The sequence below is a fragment of the Eublepharis macularius genome, chromosome 6, assembly GCF_028583425.1.
Source record: "Eublepharis macularius isolate TG4126 chromosome 6, MPM_Emac_v1.0, whole genome shotgun sequence".
Lineage (NCBI taxonomy): Eukaryota > Metazoa > Chordata > Lepidosauria > Squamata > Eublepharidae > Eublepharis > Eublepharis macularius.
The window spans coordinates 58881275-58898367 of NC_072795.1; the positions used below are offsets into that span (position 1 = coordinate 58881275).

General features: G+C 42.0%; 1 protein-coding gene across 3 annotated transcripts in view; it reads left to right on the top strand.

The window, feature by feature from the left end:
• Positions 1 to 13537, top strand: part of IGF2BP2 (insulin like growth factor 2 mRNA binding protein 2) — a 123487-nt gene extending 109950 nt beyond the window's left edge. For all 3 annotated transcript variants that reach the window (XM_054982668.1, XM_054982669.1, XM_054982670.1), the window contains 5 exons: positions 6088 to 6204; positions 8228 to 8302; positions 10587 to 10718; positions 10957 to 11070; positions 11931 to 13537. In XM_054982668.1, the coding sequence (XP_054838643.1) occupies positions 6088 to 6204; positions 8228 to 8302; positions 10587 to 10718; positions 10957 to 11070; positions 11931 to 12026 (534 nt within the window). In that variant the 3' untranslated portion in view covers positions 12027 to 13537. The remainder of the gene's footprint in view (positions 1 to 6087; positions 6205 to 8227; positions 8303 to 10586; positions 10719 to 10956; positions 11071 to 11930) is intronic.
• Positions 13538 to 17093: the final 3556 nt, after the last annotated feature.

A 17093-nucleotide genomic window follows, 5' to 3' on the forward strand; every position in this document is an offset into this window, starting at 1 on the left:
ATGCAAGGCATGCTTGACGTGACTAAAGATGTGTGGTCTAGATTGACCTTGACTCCAGTGGCGTCAAAGAAACTGGACAATATATATAAAATCAAACAAGAAGGATCGGATTTCCTGTTTACTCACCCTCCTGCCAATTCTATTGTTACCGGGACCCTCCAAGCAAGGGCCTCAAAAAAAGCATGGGCCATTTAGCTCTGATCGATAAAAAGGCAGGAAATTAGACATACTGAGTAGAAAGGTTTATACTTCTGCAGACTTAACCTTTAGAATCGGTAAATATGCGACCATTATGGCCAGTACCAACTTTTCTTATGGGAAAAGATAAGCCTATACATAACCCTAATCCCGGATGATAAGCAAAAGTTTGCAAAAATTTTACTGCCAGCCATATTGGAGATTGCTCTTTGAGTGCAATTGTAATTGTAATACATAGGCATGCATGGCTCAGAACCACAGCACTAGCTCCTCACCATAGAATGAGAGTGGAAGACCTTCCCTTTGAAGGTATTGACCTATTTTTGTCCACCATAGATGATGCACTTTAAAAGATTAAGGATGATAAGGGGACAGCAAGATCATTGGGTATCACACCTCTTTACCCAAATCCTTTTAGGCAAAGATTTTCCCCAAGGCCATATGTGCCTTACAGTACAATTGGTTCCATCCTCAACCGATGCACACATTTCCCAGTGGCTCTCAACAGCCTTCTTCCCCTGCCTCTTCAACCTTGGAGAAGATACTTCTGAAACAAATTGAAAGTTGGTTCCTGTTCCCTGAGAGATCAGTCTGGATCCAGTAAACAAGCTTTTTGACGTCACACCTTCTGGGGCCAAGTGAGTCAATTACTCACTTCTTCTACGGGCTTGGGAGTCCATCGCTCAGGAGGCTTGGGTGTTGTCTATAGTTAAACAAGGCTACTGCCTAAAGTTCAGAACAAATCTGCCCAACATTCCCCCTATATCCAACCCTCCACTTCCTCCCGCATTACTCTTAGAGGAAGTGCAGTCATTGCTGCAGAAACAAGCTATAGAACTGGTTCCATCTGTTTGTACCAATGGGGTATTTCCCCGGTATTTTATTGTCAACAAAAAGTCAGGCGGTTCCCACCCCATTTTAGACCTCTGTTCCCTAAACAAGTTTATAGTTGTCAAAAAGTTTTGAATGTTTTCATTAAAAGATGCTAAAAACTCAGGTTTGGTTTGTTACTGTTGATTTAAAGGACTCATATTTTCATGTTCCAATAAATGTTCACTACAGAAAGTTCCTTCGCTTTCAATGTGGCTCAGAGAACTACTAGCACAAGGTTCTTCCTTTTGGCCTCTCCTCTGCGCCTCGTATTTTTAAGAAAGTCATGGCAGTAGTAGTAAGCCATCTCAGGAAAAAGAGTCTACCCTTTTCCCTATCTAGATGATTGGCTGCTTGTGGGCCACTCCAGAGAATCCCTGTCACAGGACACATCTCTTGTCTTTACCGTCCTCCACTCGCTGGGCCCAAGGGTCAATGTGGAAAAGTCGTCCCTGGTTCCCCAGCAAAAGGTGATATTTGTAGGGGCGGTCTTAGACTTCTTCCTAGCTCTTGCCTTCGCTACCTCGAAAAGGATAGAGAAATTCCTCCTCATCCTGAACAAGGTCCTTTCATACAGGCACCAAAGTGCCAAACAAATTCAAAGACTGTTAGGTTTTATGGCCTCTCTGACTGTGATGGTTCCATTCGCCAGGCTGAGGCTTCATCCCCCACAGAACTGGTTTATCAGAGTGTTTTCCCCACTGCCAGAACCCCCTTCAGCTCCTCCCTGGTTCAGACTCTGTCATATTTCCCTAACACCACACCTGCTACAGGATGACGTTCTCCACCACAACCTAGGCACCTTGAAACTGACAGCCTGGTTCACATTCCCCCTGAACTGAATTTCTTCTCTGCAGTCCAGAAGGTCCTGTTGGAAGCTAGGAAACCATCCACCAGGAAATCACATCTAGCCAAATGGAAAAGATTTTCTTTTTGGACCACAGGCAACAACTTGAACCCAGTCTTGGCCTCATTTCCATATGTTTTACACTATTTGGTCCAGCTCAAGGATCAAGGTTTGCCTAATTCCAACATTAAGGTCCACCTAGCAGCCATTTTGGCCTGCCATAATGATATAAACATGAAATCTCTCTTTGCCCAATCACAATGCAAGTCCTTCCTCAGAGATTTAGCAAACCTATATTCTCTAGGCTGATTCCCCAGTCGAGTTTCTCCTTGGTTCTTGCTTCACTCATGCATAAACCTTTCGAGCCCCTAGCTACCTGCTCCTTTAAGGTTCTGACAGTTAAAACAGCCTTCCTGGTGGCTATAAACTCAGCTAGGAGAGTGAATGAATTGCAAGCCCTGAGACATGATCCTCTTTCTTTAAGATGTTCGCAGATAAAGTGGTCCTCCATTCGTCTCCCCTTTTTGCCAAAGGTCATCTCTGCTTTTCACTTAAATCAGGACATTGTCTTACTGGTATTTTCCCCTACTCCTGTGAATGACACAGAGAGACTTTTGCACACCCTTGATGTTAAACATGACTTGTGCTTCTACTTGGACAGGACAGCTCCTTTCCAAAAGGATCCTAATCTCTTTGTCCCTTTGTCTCATTTAAAGGGCCCCAAAAGGGTCTGAAGGCCATTTCAAATAGGATAGTTTGCTCTTTAAATATTGTTATAAACCACGTCCATTGCGCATAAGAGTGCACTCTATAAGGGCTCAATGCACCTCATTGGCCTTCAACTTGGGCATCCCTCTAGTGGAATTATCTAAGGCGATCACCTGGTCTTCACCATCCACATTCATCAAGCACTATGCCACTGACATAAACTCCAGAAAGGATGCAGCTGTGGGCAAGGTCATCCTCAAGAATCTCTTCCATTAAAGAATTTCATACCCACCTCCTAGGTAAATTAGCTTGCTAATCTCCCATGTGGGACTGCACAGAAGATACAACAACAAAAACAAGGTAGTACTTACCTGGAACTGTTGTTCAAGTGGTCTTCTTGCAGGCACACATCCCTCCCTCCTTCTCCACTGTGTGCTCTCTTTTTTTCTTTTTTTAACCTTCCATCTACACTGGCAGCTTAGAGAACTGAGGGAGGGAGTTGCTCACTCCTCCCTTTATAGCTGCACCTGGGGGGAAAGCACACAAAAAGGCTAAGCAAGCATCTCGCGCCTCTGGGAGCTTTGGAAGTCTGTGGCTGGCCTGCACACGCACAGTTCCCATGTGTGCCTGCACAGAAGACCACTTGATGAACAGTTACAGGTAAGTGCAACCTTGTTTTGTCTGGCTGTGGCACTTTCATGACTTACTATCTGATATCTTTTTAACCGGAGATACCAGAGATTGAACCTGGGAATTTCTGCATGCAAAGTGTGTGCTCTGCCTCTCACCCATAATAAACTGCAGACTGATACGTTTATAGAGAGACAGTGTCATTCCATAGCTACATAAAAAGCATAAAGCATCTCCCTGCTATGAAAAGTTTCTAGTGATAATTCCTTGCCATTATATAGCTGTTAAAGGTACAGAGCCTCTATCCCTAAGAAGGTGGTAATGCTAATTCCTAGCTCTGCTTGCTTATGTTGTTCTATGGTATAATGTGCTGCATGTTCCTGTGCTAAAAAGTGAAACTGTTCCCAAGGAATTTCTTCAGCTATCTATGACTTCTGGAGAAATAGTGGGCAGAAATAGTGTGGGTTTTTTTTGCCTGCAGTTATGCTCTAATAACAGAAAACTCCCCGCTTTCTATCTTTAATTCTTTATCCCATTAAATTGTAGAAGTCTAGATTTGTAATTGAAAACAGTACCCTATGAGACCTCATCCACACACACAAACCATGCAGAGACATGACTAGGTGTCCATACAAACACTCTTATTTATTTTTTCAAACTTTATATGCAACCCCTATGTTTCTGTTGCTTTCCAAACTCTGTACACCTGTGAATGCTTCAAAGCACCAGCAGTTTTTAATCCCTGGTCCTGGACTGTGACAGTATTTCTTCAGTAAAGAATTCCTTTTAGGGTGCATGACAACTAAAGAGATACTGGTTACAGTAGCTAAAACTGTTGCCTTAGAAATGAAGAGTAGCTTTTTGTGCTTATCAGATTTGAGGCACTGTGACATACTTGTGAAGAGTAGAGTGTCACTGAACAGGGAGGGTTTGTAAAGCTGCTGTTCACAAGGAACAAAAGCTGAAGTGCACAGAAAGAGAAGCTTGGGATTTGGTTCCTGAACATGTACAGGTCAGTTCTAGTTTTCAAAAATCCCATTTGTTTAAGAAAAGGGTTAATGCTTTCAAAAATTTCCACATGCACCTAAAACAAAACATGGACATTTCAAGTTAAGGCTCTAGCTTGTTTCATGTAAGCGAAGCCATGTCCCAGTGTTTCATATTTAGTTTAGACCTTGTGAAGAAATCTCAGTTTGTTTATGATAGGCACAAACCTGGTTCGGTGTCAGGCTCCTACACCCCTTGTCTTCTCTGCCCTTCCCTTGTGCAACACTCCAAGAGAGAAGTCTTCGACTATCACCAGTTAGTCAAGAAATCTGAATGCCAGTGGTGGTGAAAGAAATGAGCGTCTGATTATCAAGAAGCCCACATTTGGACATCATCATGATTCACTTGAAGACAAGTTTTCAAGTAACTGCAATCTTGGAGCATGGTATTGAGAGAAGAGGGAAGGAGTGTGCAAACGTGACATTTAACCAGGTTCATGTACATCATGAAGAAACTGAGATTTATTCATGGCATCCGGTGGCTTAGATTTCTGCTTATGCTGGTATAATAGTTTATTTTAAAGCACAATTGTACTATTATTATTATTATTATTATTATTATTTATTGTAACTTGCTTTGAGAATCCCCATTAAAAAGGAGTGAATAATATATGAATAGGTATATATGGAAGCTGAGCCAGTGCTGTATCAGTGCTCAATGTGGTAGAAAGTTTGAAGCTCCTACTTCTGACAACCAGCTTATCATGAGAACCCCCTTAATGGACTATCTGCGAGAGACAAAGAAAAATGAATTAATGATTTGTGGCTTTGATTTTTAAGAAGAAGGTTCTGAGATATCAAGAAGATGAGACACAGAGAAAAGATGTTAATGAGACGACAAGCTGATAGATAGTAAAGAGGGGAGGCCTTCTCTTGATATTGCTTCCTAGCACAGAGGATGCAAGCCTATCACCGTGGCTAGGAGCTGTTGATGGACTATCCTCCATGAATCCATCTAAGCTCCCTTTAAACCCATCTGTGGAGTGGGGAGTGCATCCCCATCTAGAATAGGTCCTCACTCATCCAACTAATCTATCAAGCTTTCCACTGTTATCAACCCCCGTCTTATTTAGATTTCCTGTACTTCCATAATACGATATGTCATATCATATGTCAGTTTAATACATTCCAGTATTTTATTCATCCTTGCTGGGCTCAGCCTGGAGGAAGTTTGGGGCATTTAAGATACGATGCAGGAAAAGGAATAGCAGATTCCTCACTCCACCTATTCTCATGCTTTCCCATCATGTCAGAATGGATCTTTCATAGCTCTGCCTGTGGTGAGATGCACAACCTTGGTAGAGAGATAAGAAAAGATTAATTTCAAAGGTGAATGAGAAGAGACGGGGAGCATGGGGCTCCTGTGCTTCCTGCTTCCCCTCCCTTGCATCCCCTTCACCTCCAGAGACACCTTAAGTCCAGCTGATATAAAATAGAATGAGCACCCAGTGAAATATTTAACTGTGTACCTAAGTTCTGTTGACTTTAGTGGGCCTTAGGATGTCTGAATATCCAAATTGGTGTCAGGCCCACTGGTGGTAACTTTCGACTTCCTTCCTTCACTCAGAGATCTTCAGTACTCGCTGCTTTCTTCCTGTGACTCCATCCATTTTCTTGGTCCTGACTGCCAGGCATGTGTCCCTCTGTAGACAGCCAGCGCTTGTTTGCTTCTCTGACTTGTTGCCCTTGGAGGGTCAGATCACTGGAGACGAGGAGGAAGGGGTTAAACACTTTACAGATGGGATACTCTCTCCCAAGAATCATTTTGGGTTGCTTTTCTGTCCACAGTTGCCAGAGCAAGAGGTGGTGAATTTGTTCATCCCCATGCAGGCAGTGGGTGCCATTATTGGAAAGAAGGGCCAACACATTAAGCAGCTGGCAAGATTCGCAGGGGCTTCTATCAAGGTAAGTCCCTTTCCAGGCTATCCCACAGGCACTTAGGAAGCCGCTCTGTGCTGAGCTCTTCCTGCTTCATCTTTTGCTATCCCTCCAGTGTCGTCTGCTCTCTGCCACAGAAGTCCTGTGTGGCCAACTCCTTTTCAAAGCGGAGGCAATTTCCATAGTAAAGAGTGCCAGGATCAGTTTGTCATTTGTTTTGCACCTCCCAGGAACAGCAAGTGCTGCCTTTTTGTACTTCACCACCTCTGCATCCATCTTTATTAATCATATTTGTATCCCACCCTTCTTCCAAGGAACTTGAGGCAGCATTTTAAAAAATGAATTGTGGAAATTGCTACCAGCCACTCACAGATGCTGCAAACAAGGAAGGGCTGCTGGTTACAGGGCAAAGGAGAGAGGCAAGCTGAATACCTTTTCTCTGATAGGTAGCCACTGGTCAGGAATGCACTGTGGACACTGTTCTAAAAATCACTTGTCAACTCCCAATACTCCTGTGAATCAGAGAAGTTCAGAGAAGGCAGCTGGCAGCTGACACAGGACCGCTGATATGTTTGGGAAATGACTCATGGATGGAGACTGACTCAAGTTACACTTGGGGTTTGCAGTGAGTGGGCCTGACCAGCTCTGAATGTCACCAGTGAGTAAGGTTTGGGTTAGATGTGGCCAATCAGAGGTGTCTTGTCTATGAATCATCAAGAATTAGGGCTGTGGGTATATTTAGTTAGCAGCCCATGATGCACCAAAACTACTGCAGACTCTGTCTGGTTATACTGTGGTCTTTAATAATGTAGTGCCTGGATTTGTATTTTTGTATCTTTTGCGTTGTTTATATATGGGGAGCTGAATCCAAATAATGGATCTCCCTCCCCTGCTCCTGGGAATTGGGGGAATCTCAGGAACCATGCGGGCTGAAACATGAGTGGGAAAGACACAAATGTCTTGGGTCTCTTCTTGTGCAAGTGGAAGTGGTTTTTGTTTACAGAAGGGCCCCTTAGAATTCAGCCCATTGATCCACCATTTTGAGAAGCAACCTCTGATTTTTTGGTAATTAAAGAAATATAAAAAGTATATTGGGTTTTGTTTTGTTTATGAAAGTATTCTTTAAGTTGTGAAAGTCCAAACAAACTGGGCATTTTCACTAATGCTGAGTCAAAATGGGATGCTGTTTTATGATCCCTTTTGCATTCTTCAGAATGGATTCCCATGTCAGTGATCTTTCTAGCCATATGCAAACAAATGAGAAGTACCTTGCCAAAGTGAAGCATGCAGATCATGCTGTGGAGTACTTTCTTTAAAGTAGCATTTGTATATCCTGTCCTGCCTCCTCATTTCTTGGTGAAGCATTTGTCCATAGAGAGGTTGGGTGTGAATGGGTGGACTGGGGAAGGAACCTTGCCCCCTCCAGGCCAGCAGCCAGGGAGAGAAACAATACCTGGACCCTGGCCTGAAAACTGATCTGGAGAGAGTTTTTCCCCCTGTGAACTGGACCTGAACTTTAAATCTCTTGGCTGCCTTGAACTTGAACTGGAACCAAACCTGATTTCCCCCCTCTGTTTTACAGTTTGGTTCAGGTTTAAGGCAACCAAGAGATTTTTAGATTTGGGTTCAGTTGTGGCTCATAGAAGAAAATCTCTTTGAACTAGTTTTTGAGTTTCGTTTGATTCCCTACTTGCAACTTTTGCACCAAAATCATATCCTGCAAGCATTTGACACAGTACCACCTTTCACCTGCAGTCTCTTTTCAGAATTAGACTCTATGTCTTCCAGTCTTCAGTGACAGTAATAGTAAAGATAAAAACATTTTGGTATTATAGTTAGAAAGCTTGTTAATGGGTTCCTGTAGTGTAGGCTTGCAGATACCGGATCTGCTGGCAAACTATTTGAAAGCTGCTGCTTGACTTCATTGATGTGCAGACAGGCATGCTTGAAAGTGGACAAAAGAGGACAACCACACAAAATGAATACTCCATGGGCAGTGATGGCAGTAGTGGTGGGAGTTGCTGTTCCTTACTGTGTTTGTGGTTTACAGATTGCACCAGCCGAGAGTCCAGATGCCAGTGAGAGGATGGTTATCATCACTGGGCCTCCAGAAGCACAATTCAAGGCCAGTATATAGCAAGATTTGTGCCTCTCAGTGTAACCAATAGCACGTTTTCATATATCAGCCCCTGGTACCATTAATGAAATGGCAGGAATTCAAGAGATGGAGATGGTACTGATGGCCTGACCTAGCATGGCTAAGCAATTGAGGAGTTGTTGAATCTAGCCCCAGAGACAAAGGGGGTGGGGAGATGAGAGACTGTACAACCCCTGGAGTCTTAGTTCTCAGCCACGCAGAGAGCGCCAAAGAATTTTTTTTTTAAAAAAGAGGGTGTCAACAGTTTTTGCACTTGCCCAGCACATAAGTTGGTAAAACTTTAACTTTAGTCCCTATGAGCACAGTTTCCCATTTTTAGTGAGACTTCCAGGGCTGCAACACCCCCTCCAGTGCAATACGGCACTTGCGTCTCACTGAGCCCCAAGGGACGTATTTTCCACAAGGCTTCAGTGCTTAATGTTAGCAAAGCCCAGAAGAGCTGCTTGTGGAAAGCTTCTTTTTTGCTCACAGTGTTATTTTTATTTTATTTACTTCATTAATAGCCCCCCTTTCTCAATGAGACTCAAGGACGATTACAAAATACAGAAAACAACTCAATCAGACAGCATGAAATATCCAATTAAAATGTAATAGGTTTAGGATTACAGAATGGGAAAACAATGCAAACAAAAATACTAAGTCATGACATGCTGTAATGCAGACACTGGATTTACAATGAAAGAGATCAAAATAGTAAAAGCAAGGTGATAGATACAATAACAACACAATAGACTTTAATCCTCTTCCTTATGAAAGTGACTTCCTAAACTGTTCCATTATTCTATAGACATAGGCACCTGTATACACACTGGTGTAACCTGATTCGGTAGTGAAATAGATTTTGGCTGTGGGTCTCCATATGAGGACAGTGAGACTAACTTGCAACAGTAGCACCACGACTAGACTGCTGTAATGCACTCTACATAGGTCTCCCCTTGAAGTCAACTCAAGAGACTGTTGTTGGTGCAGAATGCTGCAGCTCGGTTATTAGCAGGCACTAGGAACAGCATGCATATTCCTCCCATTCTTTAGTTACTCCATTGGTTGTCCATCAGTTATCAGACTCAGTTCATAGTCTCTATTCAATCCAAGTCTGACTGAGTCAAATTCACATATGAATTCCAATTCCATTGGAAGCGGCTGAATTGGAATTCATATGTAAATTTGACTCAGTCATACTTGGATTGAATAAAGACTCTGAATGGTTATTATCAGAAGTAACTGATTTTATTATCAGAAACAAACTGATCTCATTATCAGAAGCAACTGATTTGCATCTACTCCCCCCTCCCCTCACCACCTATATATATCTGGCCAGTTTCTTCATACCCTCCATGCATCTAATGAAGAGAACTGTGGTTCTCAAAAGCTTATGCTACAGTAAAGTCGGTTAGTCTTTAAGGTGCTACTGGACTCTGCCATTTTGCTACTACAGACTAACATGGTTAACTCTTCTAGATCTAGAGCCCATTATGATTTTGGTCCCTCATATCTGCAGGACCATCCTCTTCCCCTGTATTCTACCATGGCAACTTTGCTCATCTGAACAGGGCTTTCTGTGGGTACCACTCTACAAATGGACAAAATCAGCAACTGCCCTTACATACATATTCTCCTTATGGAATGGCCTGCCTGATGAGGTCGGGAAGGCTCCCACACTTCTGGCTTTCCACAAATTATACAAAACTGAATTATTTGGGAGGGTTTTTCTATATAGGTAGGAGGGCTGTATTGTAAGGAAATGGCTCAGAAAGATGCTTTGGTAAAGGAATAAGAACTGTAGATTATACTACTGTATACTGTCTCTGTTGTGGTAAGTATGCTCCTACTAAGTAATTTCTCCATTGTTTGACATGTCATGTTTTAATTGTTTATGCTTCATTTCCTCATCGTTCCAGCACTGTATCAGATTTCTGCTTGTTTTCAGATATCATATTGACTTGAATCTCAGTGAGAAAGGTGGACTATAAATAATATAAATAAATATGGGTAGGCACCTGGCCTAGCTCTACCCTGTAGCATAGCATCAGATTTTAGGTAGCATTTATGCCCTTGTGCAGGGTGGAACAATGGCTGGCATAGCTCCCTGCACTAAAATGAATCTGAATGCTGAAATTCTACCCCTTAAGCCAGAAAAGTCATTCTCTTCCTATACCTTATGGGGATAAATTGGCTTTTTACCAGCAAACTACTGTGGCCATAGACTAGACTTAATCTGGAAATTTACCAGCTGATCTATTCATTCACCCAGGCCCAGGGACGAATATTTGGGAAACTGAAAGAAGAAAACTTCTTCAATCCAAAAGAAGAAGTGAAGCTTGAAGCCCATATCAAGGTGCCTTCCTCTGCAGCAGGCCGTGTGATAGGAAAAGGTGGCAAAACGGTAAGTGGGACAGCGTCACTCAGGGTCAAGGGAAGTGTATGGCATCCTGCAACTGGGAATTGATGCTGCTTGGGATTGGTTTGCTTGACAATACATGGAGGCAGGCAAAGAGGGAACACCCTAGCATTTTTGTACTACCTACTCATCATGTAATTAACATGCAAGTATCTTGAGTTGATAAAATGTAACCATCAGGGCTTGTTGAAATAATTTGTTTTTGTCATGTTTACTTTTGCAGGTGAATGAACTACAGAACTTAACTAGTGCAGAAGTAATTGTACCACGTGACCAAACACCCGATGAAAATGAAGAAGTTGTCGTCAAAATAATCGGTCACTTCTTTGCCAGTCAGGTGTAGTTCTGCTTAAAATTTATTGAATAAAGAATTTGTAACAAAGAAAATACAAGCATTTAAGGGGCTTGGGATTTGTGAAACTGTGAATGTTCAAATTAAAACAGATTGTATGTTTTTAAAAGGTACAACAAACTGGTTCAGAAATTTAGAGAGGTTAAGATGGGGGGAGCAATACAGAACCAAAGCCTTATCTTGGAGACAATTGGGGTCTTTTCACAGAAAGATTTTATTGTGGCTTGGGTGCTAGAACTACAGCAGTTTTTTCTCTGAGTTTTCTCCATTTCTTGTTTTTGATTTGTTGCCTTCTTTTGGTTCCCTTGTCCTTCTCACATTGGAGCAAAGGTAGTTTGAGAAGACAACACAAGAAACAACAAGGAAAACACAGAAATACAACAAATAGATTAAAAAGTGAGGAAACGCTCTAAAAAACCTGTGGCTGTTCAGCACCCAAAACAGGGAAGGGGAAAAGCAAGCATTTATTTGAAAACTACTGAGGCAAATATATTGCTGGAATAGCTGACAGGAAGACCCAAAGTGTTATTTTTTTCATTCAACTTTTAAAATCATCTGCATTTACATACTGTATTGCTGGGTTATATGGAAATGACTTGGAAGCATTATTTTCAGCAAGGCAAATAGTAGGTAAATGATAGGGATGTTACTGCAATATATGTCTCACAGCCAGCCTGCCAGGCCTTGCATGGTGGCTTTTCCATTGAGTTTGCTGTAGTGCTAAACTGATACTAAAGGATCTTAATGCGAGTCTCTCTCTTTAGGATTTGATATACAAATTCTGGATGCTATTTTGCAGCCCTCTTTTTAACGCTAGAATTTTGTTTCCTTTTTCTCTGCTGCAGACTGCACAGCGCAAGATCAGGGAAATTGTCCAGCAGGTGAAACAGCAGGAGCAGAAACACCCTCAGGGAGCCCCTGCCTCGCAGCGCAGCAAATGAGGCTCCAAGGTGCTAGCCAACAACTGATGAATGTAGCCCTTCCAACACCTGACAGCATAACTGAACAGGGAGCAAACCAAAGACTAACTGGAGGCATCAAAGTCTGCCCAAGGGGCTGGGGCTCTGCAGAGGACTTCCAGTAACAGGTGGCAGTGGGGAGGGTAGATTTCAGCAAGTAGGGGACTGCCTCCTTCATGCCACAGCCTACATGGAGTCTGTCTAACAGTACAACGCTATCCCTTTAGTTGGACTAACATAGGCGGAAATTTTGCAAACAAACCCATTCAGAATCTTTTCTGTACATGTGTGTACATAACTAGGAAAGCATTCTTTTTTTTTTACACAGTGCATGGGCTGCTGTACAGGACAGCATTAATATATTTTAGAATTAATATAGCTAACTAAACTAACTCCAGTCTTTAATTTCTTTTTAAAACAGTTACCTTTTGTTTTTAGAACATGCGGGCTTTTCTAGGCATAAAAACAGAAAGAAACTAGTCAGTTATGGATTTCTAACAGAAAGTAGGATGGAGGGATAGGATAGCCAGCAGTAATGTTTAAAAACAGGAGTTTTAAAAATGAACAATATTTAGAAGGATTTTAGGAAGATTGATGGCATCTGCATGTCATCTTGGATCGCCTGTATGTGCCAACAGAAGGGATACCGTCTCGTTAGCAGAGGAATCTCTATGCATTTCTTTCTCCAGCTCATGTGACCTTCTCTTTGCTTCACAGATCTCAAAACTGGTTTTTGCATACAGTCTCTCCTTTTGTACCACCAGACAATGCAGTGCTCCGAGTAAACACATTATAGAAAAGTAAAAAAATAAACCACCCAGCCACAACTTCCACCTCGCTTATCAAAATGCCAAGCTTCAGTGATACCTAGATTTCCTGGTTTCGGGGGCTCTCTCACTCAGCTCACAGGAAAACGCACACTTGGTACATTATTGCATGTAGGATGCTGCCACCAATACTTTGGGAAGTGGGTTTTTAAAATGGGGATTGACAAGAGGTTGTTGGCCCAGGGCATGAAAATTGCAACTTTTTTTCAAAAAGAAAAAAAACAAACAAACTACCTCAGGTGTTTTCATACCTCAGCACCTTGCTCTTGTGTATCCCTTTTTTGAGATTTTGTATGCCTTGTAAAACTGAGAGTTGGAGCATTTTTTTATTTTTTTAATAAAAATGAGTTGGAAATAAATTTAGACAAAGACAGCTGGCAGGTGGAAGAAAGCATCATTCTGCATGATGACTATTCTGTATTATTCTTCTGCTAGATGAGAGCCACTGGCCTTGAAACATTTAATAATAAAATGACAGAAGTGCAAGAGACACTGGAGCAGAACTCCTGAGTTTGACAGGTTGAACAACTTTAGAGTTTTCTGTGCTAACAGATGGATGTTTTACTGGTTTCTGTGAACATATTATTGTACCAACAGAGTGCAATGCCAGTTTTCTCTACTTCAACCAGTGTTCTGTGAAAAAAGAAATATATCCAGCTAACAAGAGCCTGACCTCAGTAGTTTTATTTAACGTCCTGAAAAGTATGAAAGCGGATGGTATGGGAACACTCCTCTCTGGCCTGTCGCCCCTGTGTTAATGAGAGTGAGGATCATAAGTAAAACAGAAACCAAAGTACTTTCAGATTTACTTGCGTTACAGTTACACTTCAAATATCACTGGAGGTTAAGGGCTATAGCTATTGGCTTAGAAAGCTGGCTCCCATTTTTTCCCCATCTTGACAGTCCATCCTGAGAATCTTTAACAAATCAGCTCTGACCAAAAAGCACCACATGGAAGCAGGACTGAATCAACAGCTGGTATCCAAGCAACCACACCCTCTTCTGTGCTATTATATACGCTGTGAGTGCTTGTGGGCATCTCTGTATAAAGGGTTAACATATGCTAAAATAACAAAGAGGCTAACCTCTTACAGGATTAACAGATAAAACAGGTGGCCAGAGTGCTACAGGATAATCTGCAGACTAACGCTAGGCAGCATGGTATAGTGATGACTTGAGGTCTACTCTGATGGGGTTCAAGGCAAGCTGACGTGCTCTCAAATAGCTGCTCCTAAGGAGCAGTACAATGCCGATGTTGGTTCTCTAGCAACAGAAAATGCAGGCAATTGCCAGAAGAATATCGGGGGCTGGAGGCTTGTGAGTAATATCTATAGCATGCAGTTCTCAAACAAGCAGTAGTGTTTTACTTGCATTGTTACAAACCCGCTAAGGATACTTTATTTCATGGCTAAAACTAATCCAGTAGCTGAATTCATGTTTAAATCTTGCCCAGTACATGAATATACACAAGTGTGTTCACGTATTGAGCAAAGATCAGATTTACCTTGCAGCAAGTAAGGGGCAGTACTAACTTACCTTACAGACGTATGGTGAAAATTACTGAAGAAATGTATAAGCATCATGAGCCAAGTATTTTTAAATGTTGAGGTTATAAATTTGATTAACTCCACACAACAAAATAACAGCAAGAAACACCAGTTGAGCTGAGTTTACACCATTTATCTTCAAACCCATCAACAAGCCACCATTCACTCCACACTAAACATAAACCAGAGAAGAAATAAATGCCATGTCCACTGACTTTAATTATGCCTGTAGTGATGCTTGAAGCTCTTTGTATTGCAGAGTTACCTACTTTGAAACATACTCCCATAAGGTCTGTTCTCTCTCCACAGGGTAGCAGAAACTGAGGATCATACAGTAATATCATTTGCTAACTGTATTTGTTTGCAGGATACCCGGGAGAATCGAGAGTTGACTGAAAGTGTGCTTTTTATGCGTGTTTCTAATTCATTGTACACCAATTATGTACATGTACATGGACTGGGAATCTGTGACCAAATACAGTGTCCCAACAACCATACACAGCACAAACAGATATACAATATAATTTCATATGATGTATTGTCGAAGGCTTTCACGGCCGGAGAACGATGGTTGTTGTGGGTTTTCTGGGCTGTATTGCTGTGGTCTTGGCATTGTAGTTCCTGACGTTTCGCCAGCAGCTGTGGCTGGCGAAACGTCAGGAACTACAATGCCAAGACCACAGCAATACAGCCCAGAAAACCCACAACAACCATAATTTCATATGCTCTTACACAGATTTTACAGGTTTTACTGCCCAATATAAAAGTTGCTTTAACTGGGTTGTGCAACTGTTTTACTATTTTCAAGTGGTACTTTATAACCATGATAACAGCTGCCTTGCTGTTTGCAAAGTATGTTGATTGTGAACAGACTCAGTATAACTGCTCAAAGCACAGAATAAGTGAGTATTATCCATTTGTATGGGACATAGCATTGGCCATCAGGTTGTTTATAATCAGAAAGCACACTCACTTGTACTTTTCTGTCTAGCAGATATACCCTCTCTCCAAAATATTGATTCCCTCCCCACAAGCTTATTAGCAGCCTCTTTGCTGTACTTCATGCTTGTGTTGAAGCGCCCTTCTATGGAGATGTCCTATACTAGAAAATTTCTGGTTGGAGAGTGTAAACTTGTCTATCTTTCCTTCTTTTACTGAAAAGAGCATCACTTGTCAGCAAAAGCTGATACAACTGGACTGTTGGATAGTTATACACCATAGGGGGAAAAAAAACGTTTAAGAGTGGATAAGGAGGGCTTCCCATAAACAAGATTCAGGCACAGCCCTATCAGCCCAAAGTCTTCTCAATACTACCCATATAATAGATCACCTCCTCACAAGTTCCTTCCATGTTGCCAACGCCACCACTCTGGATTAGACTTTCTCTTTCAGTAACTCATCAACAAGCTGATGGTATTAGTTACTTTCCAGTTTTTCTAAGTCCTAGTTCTGTAATCAGACCATGTTCTAATTTACAATGTCTAATTTACAAAGCCATAGAATGCACTGATGTTCTCCTTTCATGTACTTTTTGCATCCTGTTTATAAAGCTACAAGCAGGGATCCAGCAAGAATTTGCTGAAGTCAGTTCATTTTCTCCATATCCCCTTCCCCACACTATTTCTTCTCGGGACACCCCTCCCCCCCCAATATCCTGCTTCTTTCTCTCCTTCCCACCCACCAGTCTACCTACCTTCATCAACCATGCCTCTGTTCAACTTGCCCTACTTTCTTCCCCCTGGCAGCCTCTTCTCAGGAAAAAAAACTGTCCAAGTTGTACAGAGACAGCTGAGCTGGGCATAATTGTATGGTGGTGAAGCTTTAGAGACTTGCAGGGGTACCTCACCCTCTCCTGTATCCCCTCCCCACATCATTTCCCCTTTCCCTGCTTTCTTCTCTCCTTCCCTCCCACTAACCAAACTCTTATCCCCCCCTTTACTTAATTTATATTCCACTTTTCTCCACAAGGTGGACCCAAAGCAGCTCACATCAGTCTATTTTATCCTCACAAGTCACAACCATCCTGTGACATAGATTAGGCTGAAAATGGGTGAATTGCCATCTAGTCTGTATCCACAGCAGAGTGAGAATTCGAACCTGAGTCTTCCATATTTACCACTACACCACACTGGCTTTTGGAGGGGGGTGGTAGTTGCTATTGAACTGTAGTGAGTAGCCAGGCCTGGGTGAATCATACAAGTCCTGTGGTACCAAGTTGCTGGGTGGTTGCTGCCAGGCCTGGCCCTGATGTTCTCCCTCAAAGGCCAAAAAAAAAAAAAACCCTTAGAAAGGGCCCTGAATCCTCCCCCTGCCTTTTCAACTGACAATACTGTTGCAGTTGACTAGCAAAAGTCACTGAGGATATTAGTTTCTTAAAGTTATAGGTGCTCCTTTACCATTTTAGGGTTTTTTAAACTCCCCTCGCCCAGTGTATTATTTTTAATTTCAGATTTTTCTGCAAACCTGGGACTTTCCTTAGGTTTGTAAAAAGATCTGTCTTGACTTGTCTGTGGCATCAGTCACTGGGTTTAGGTATCTCCAGATGGCGCCATTGTTGAGAATTAGATATACTGATATGGATATCTTAAGTATCAAGTTACTGGGATCTCTATCCCTCACCCTTCCAAATAGATTAGGTCATTTAATAATACATTTGAGAGATTATTAGAATGTTA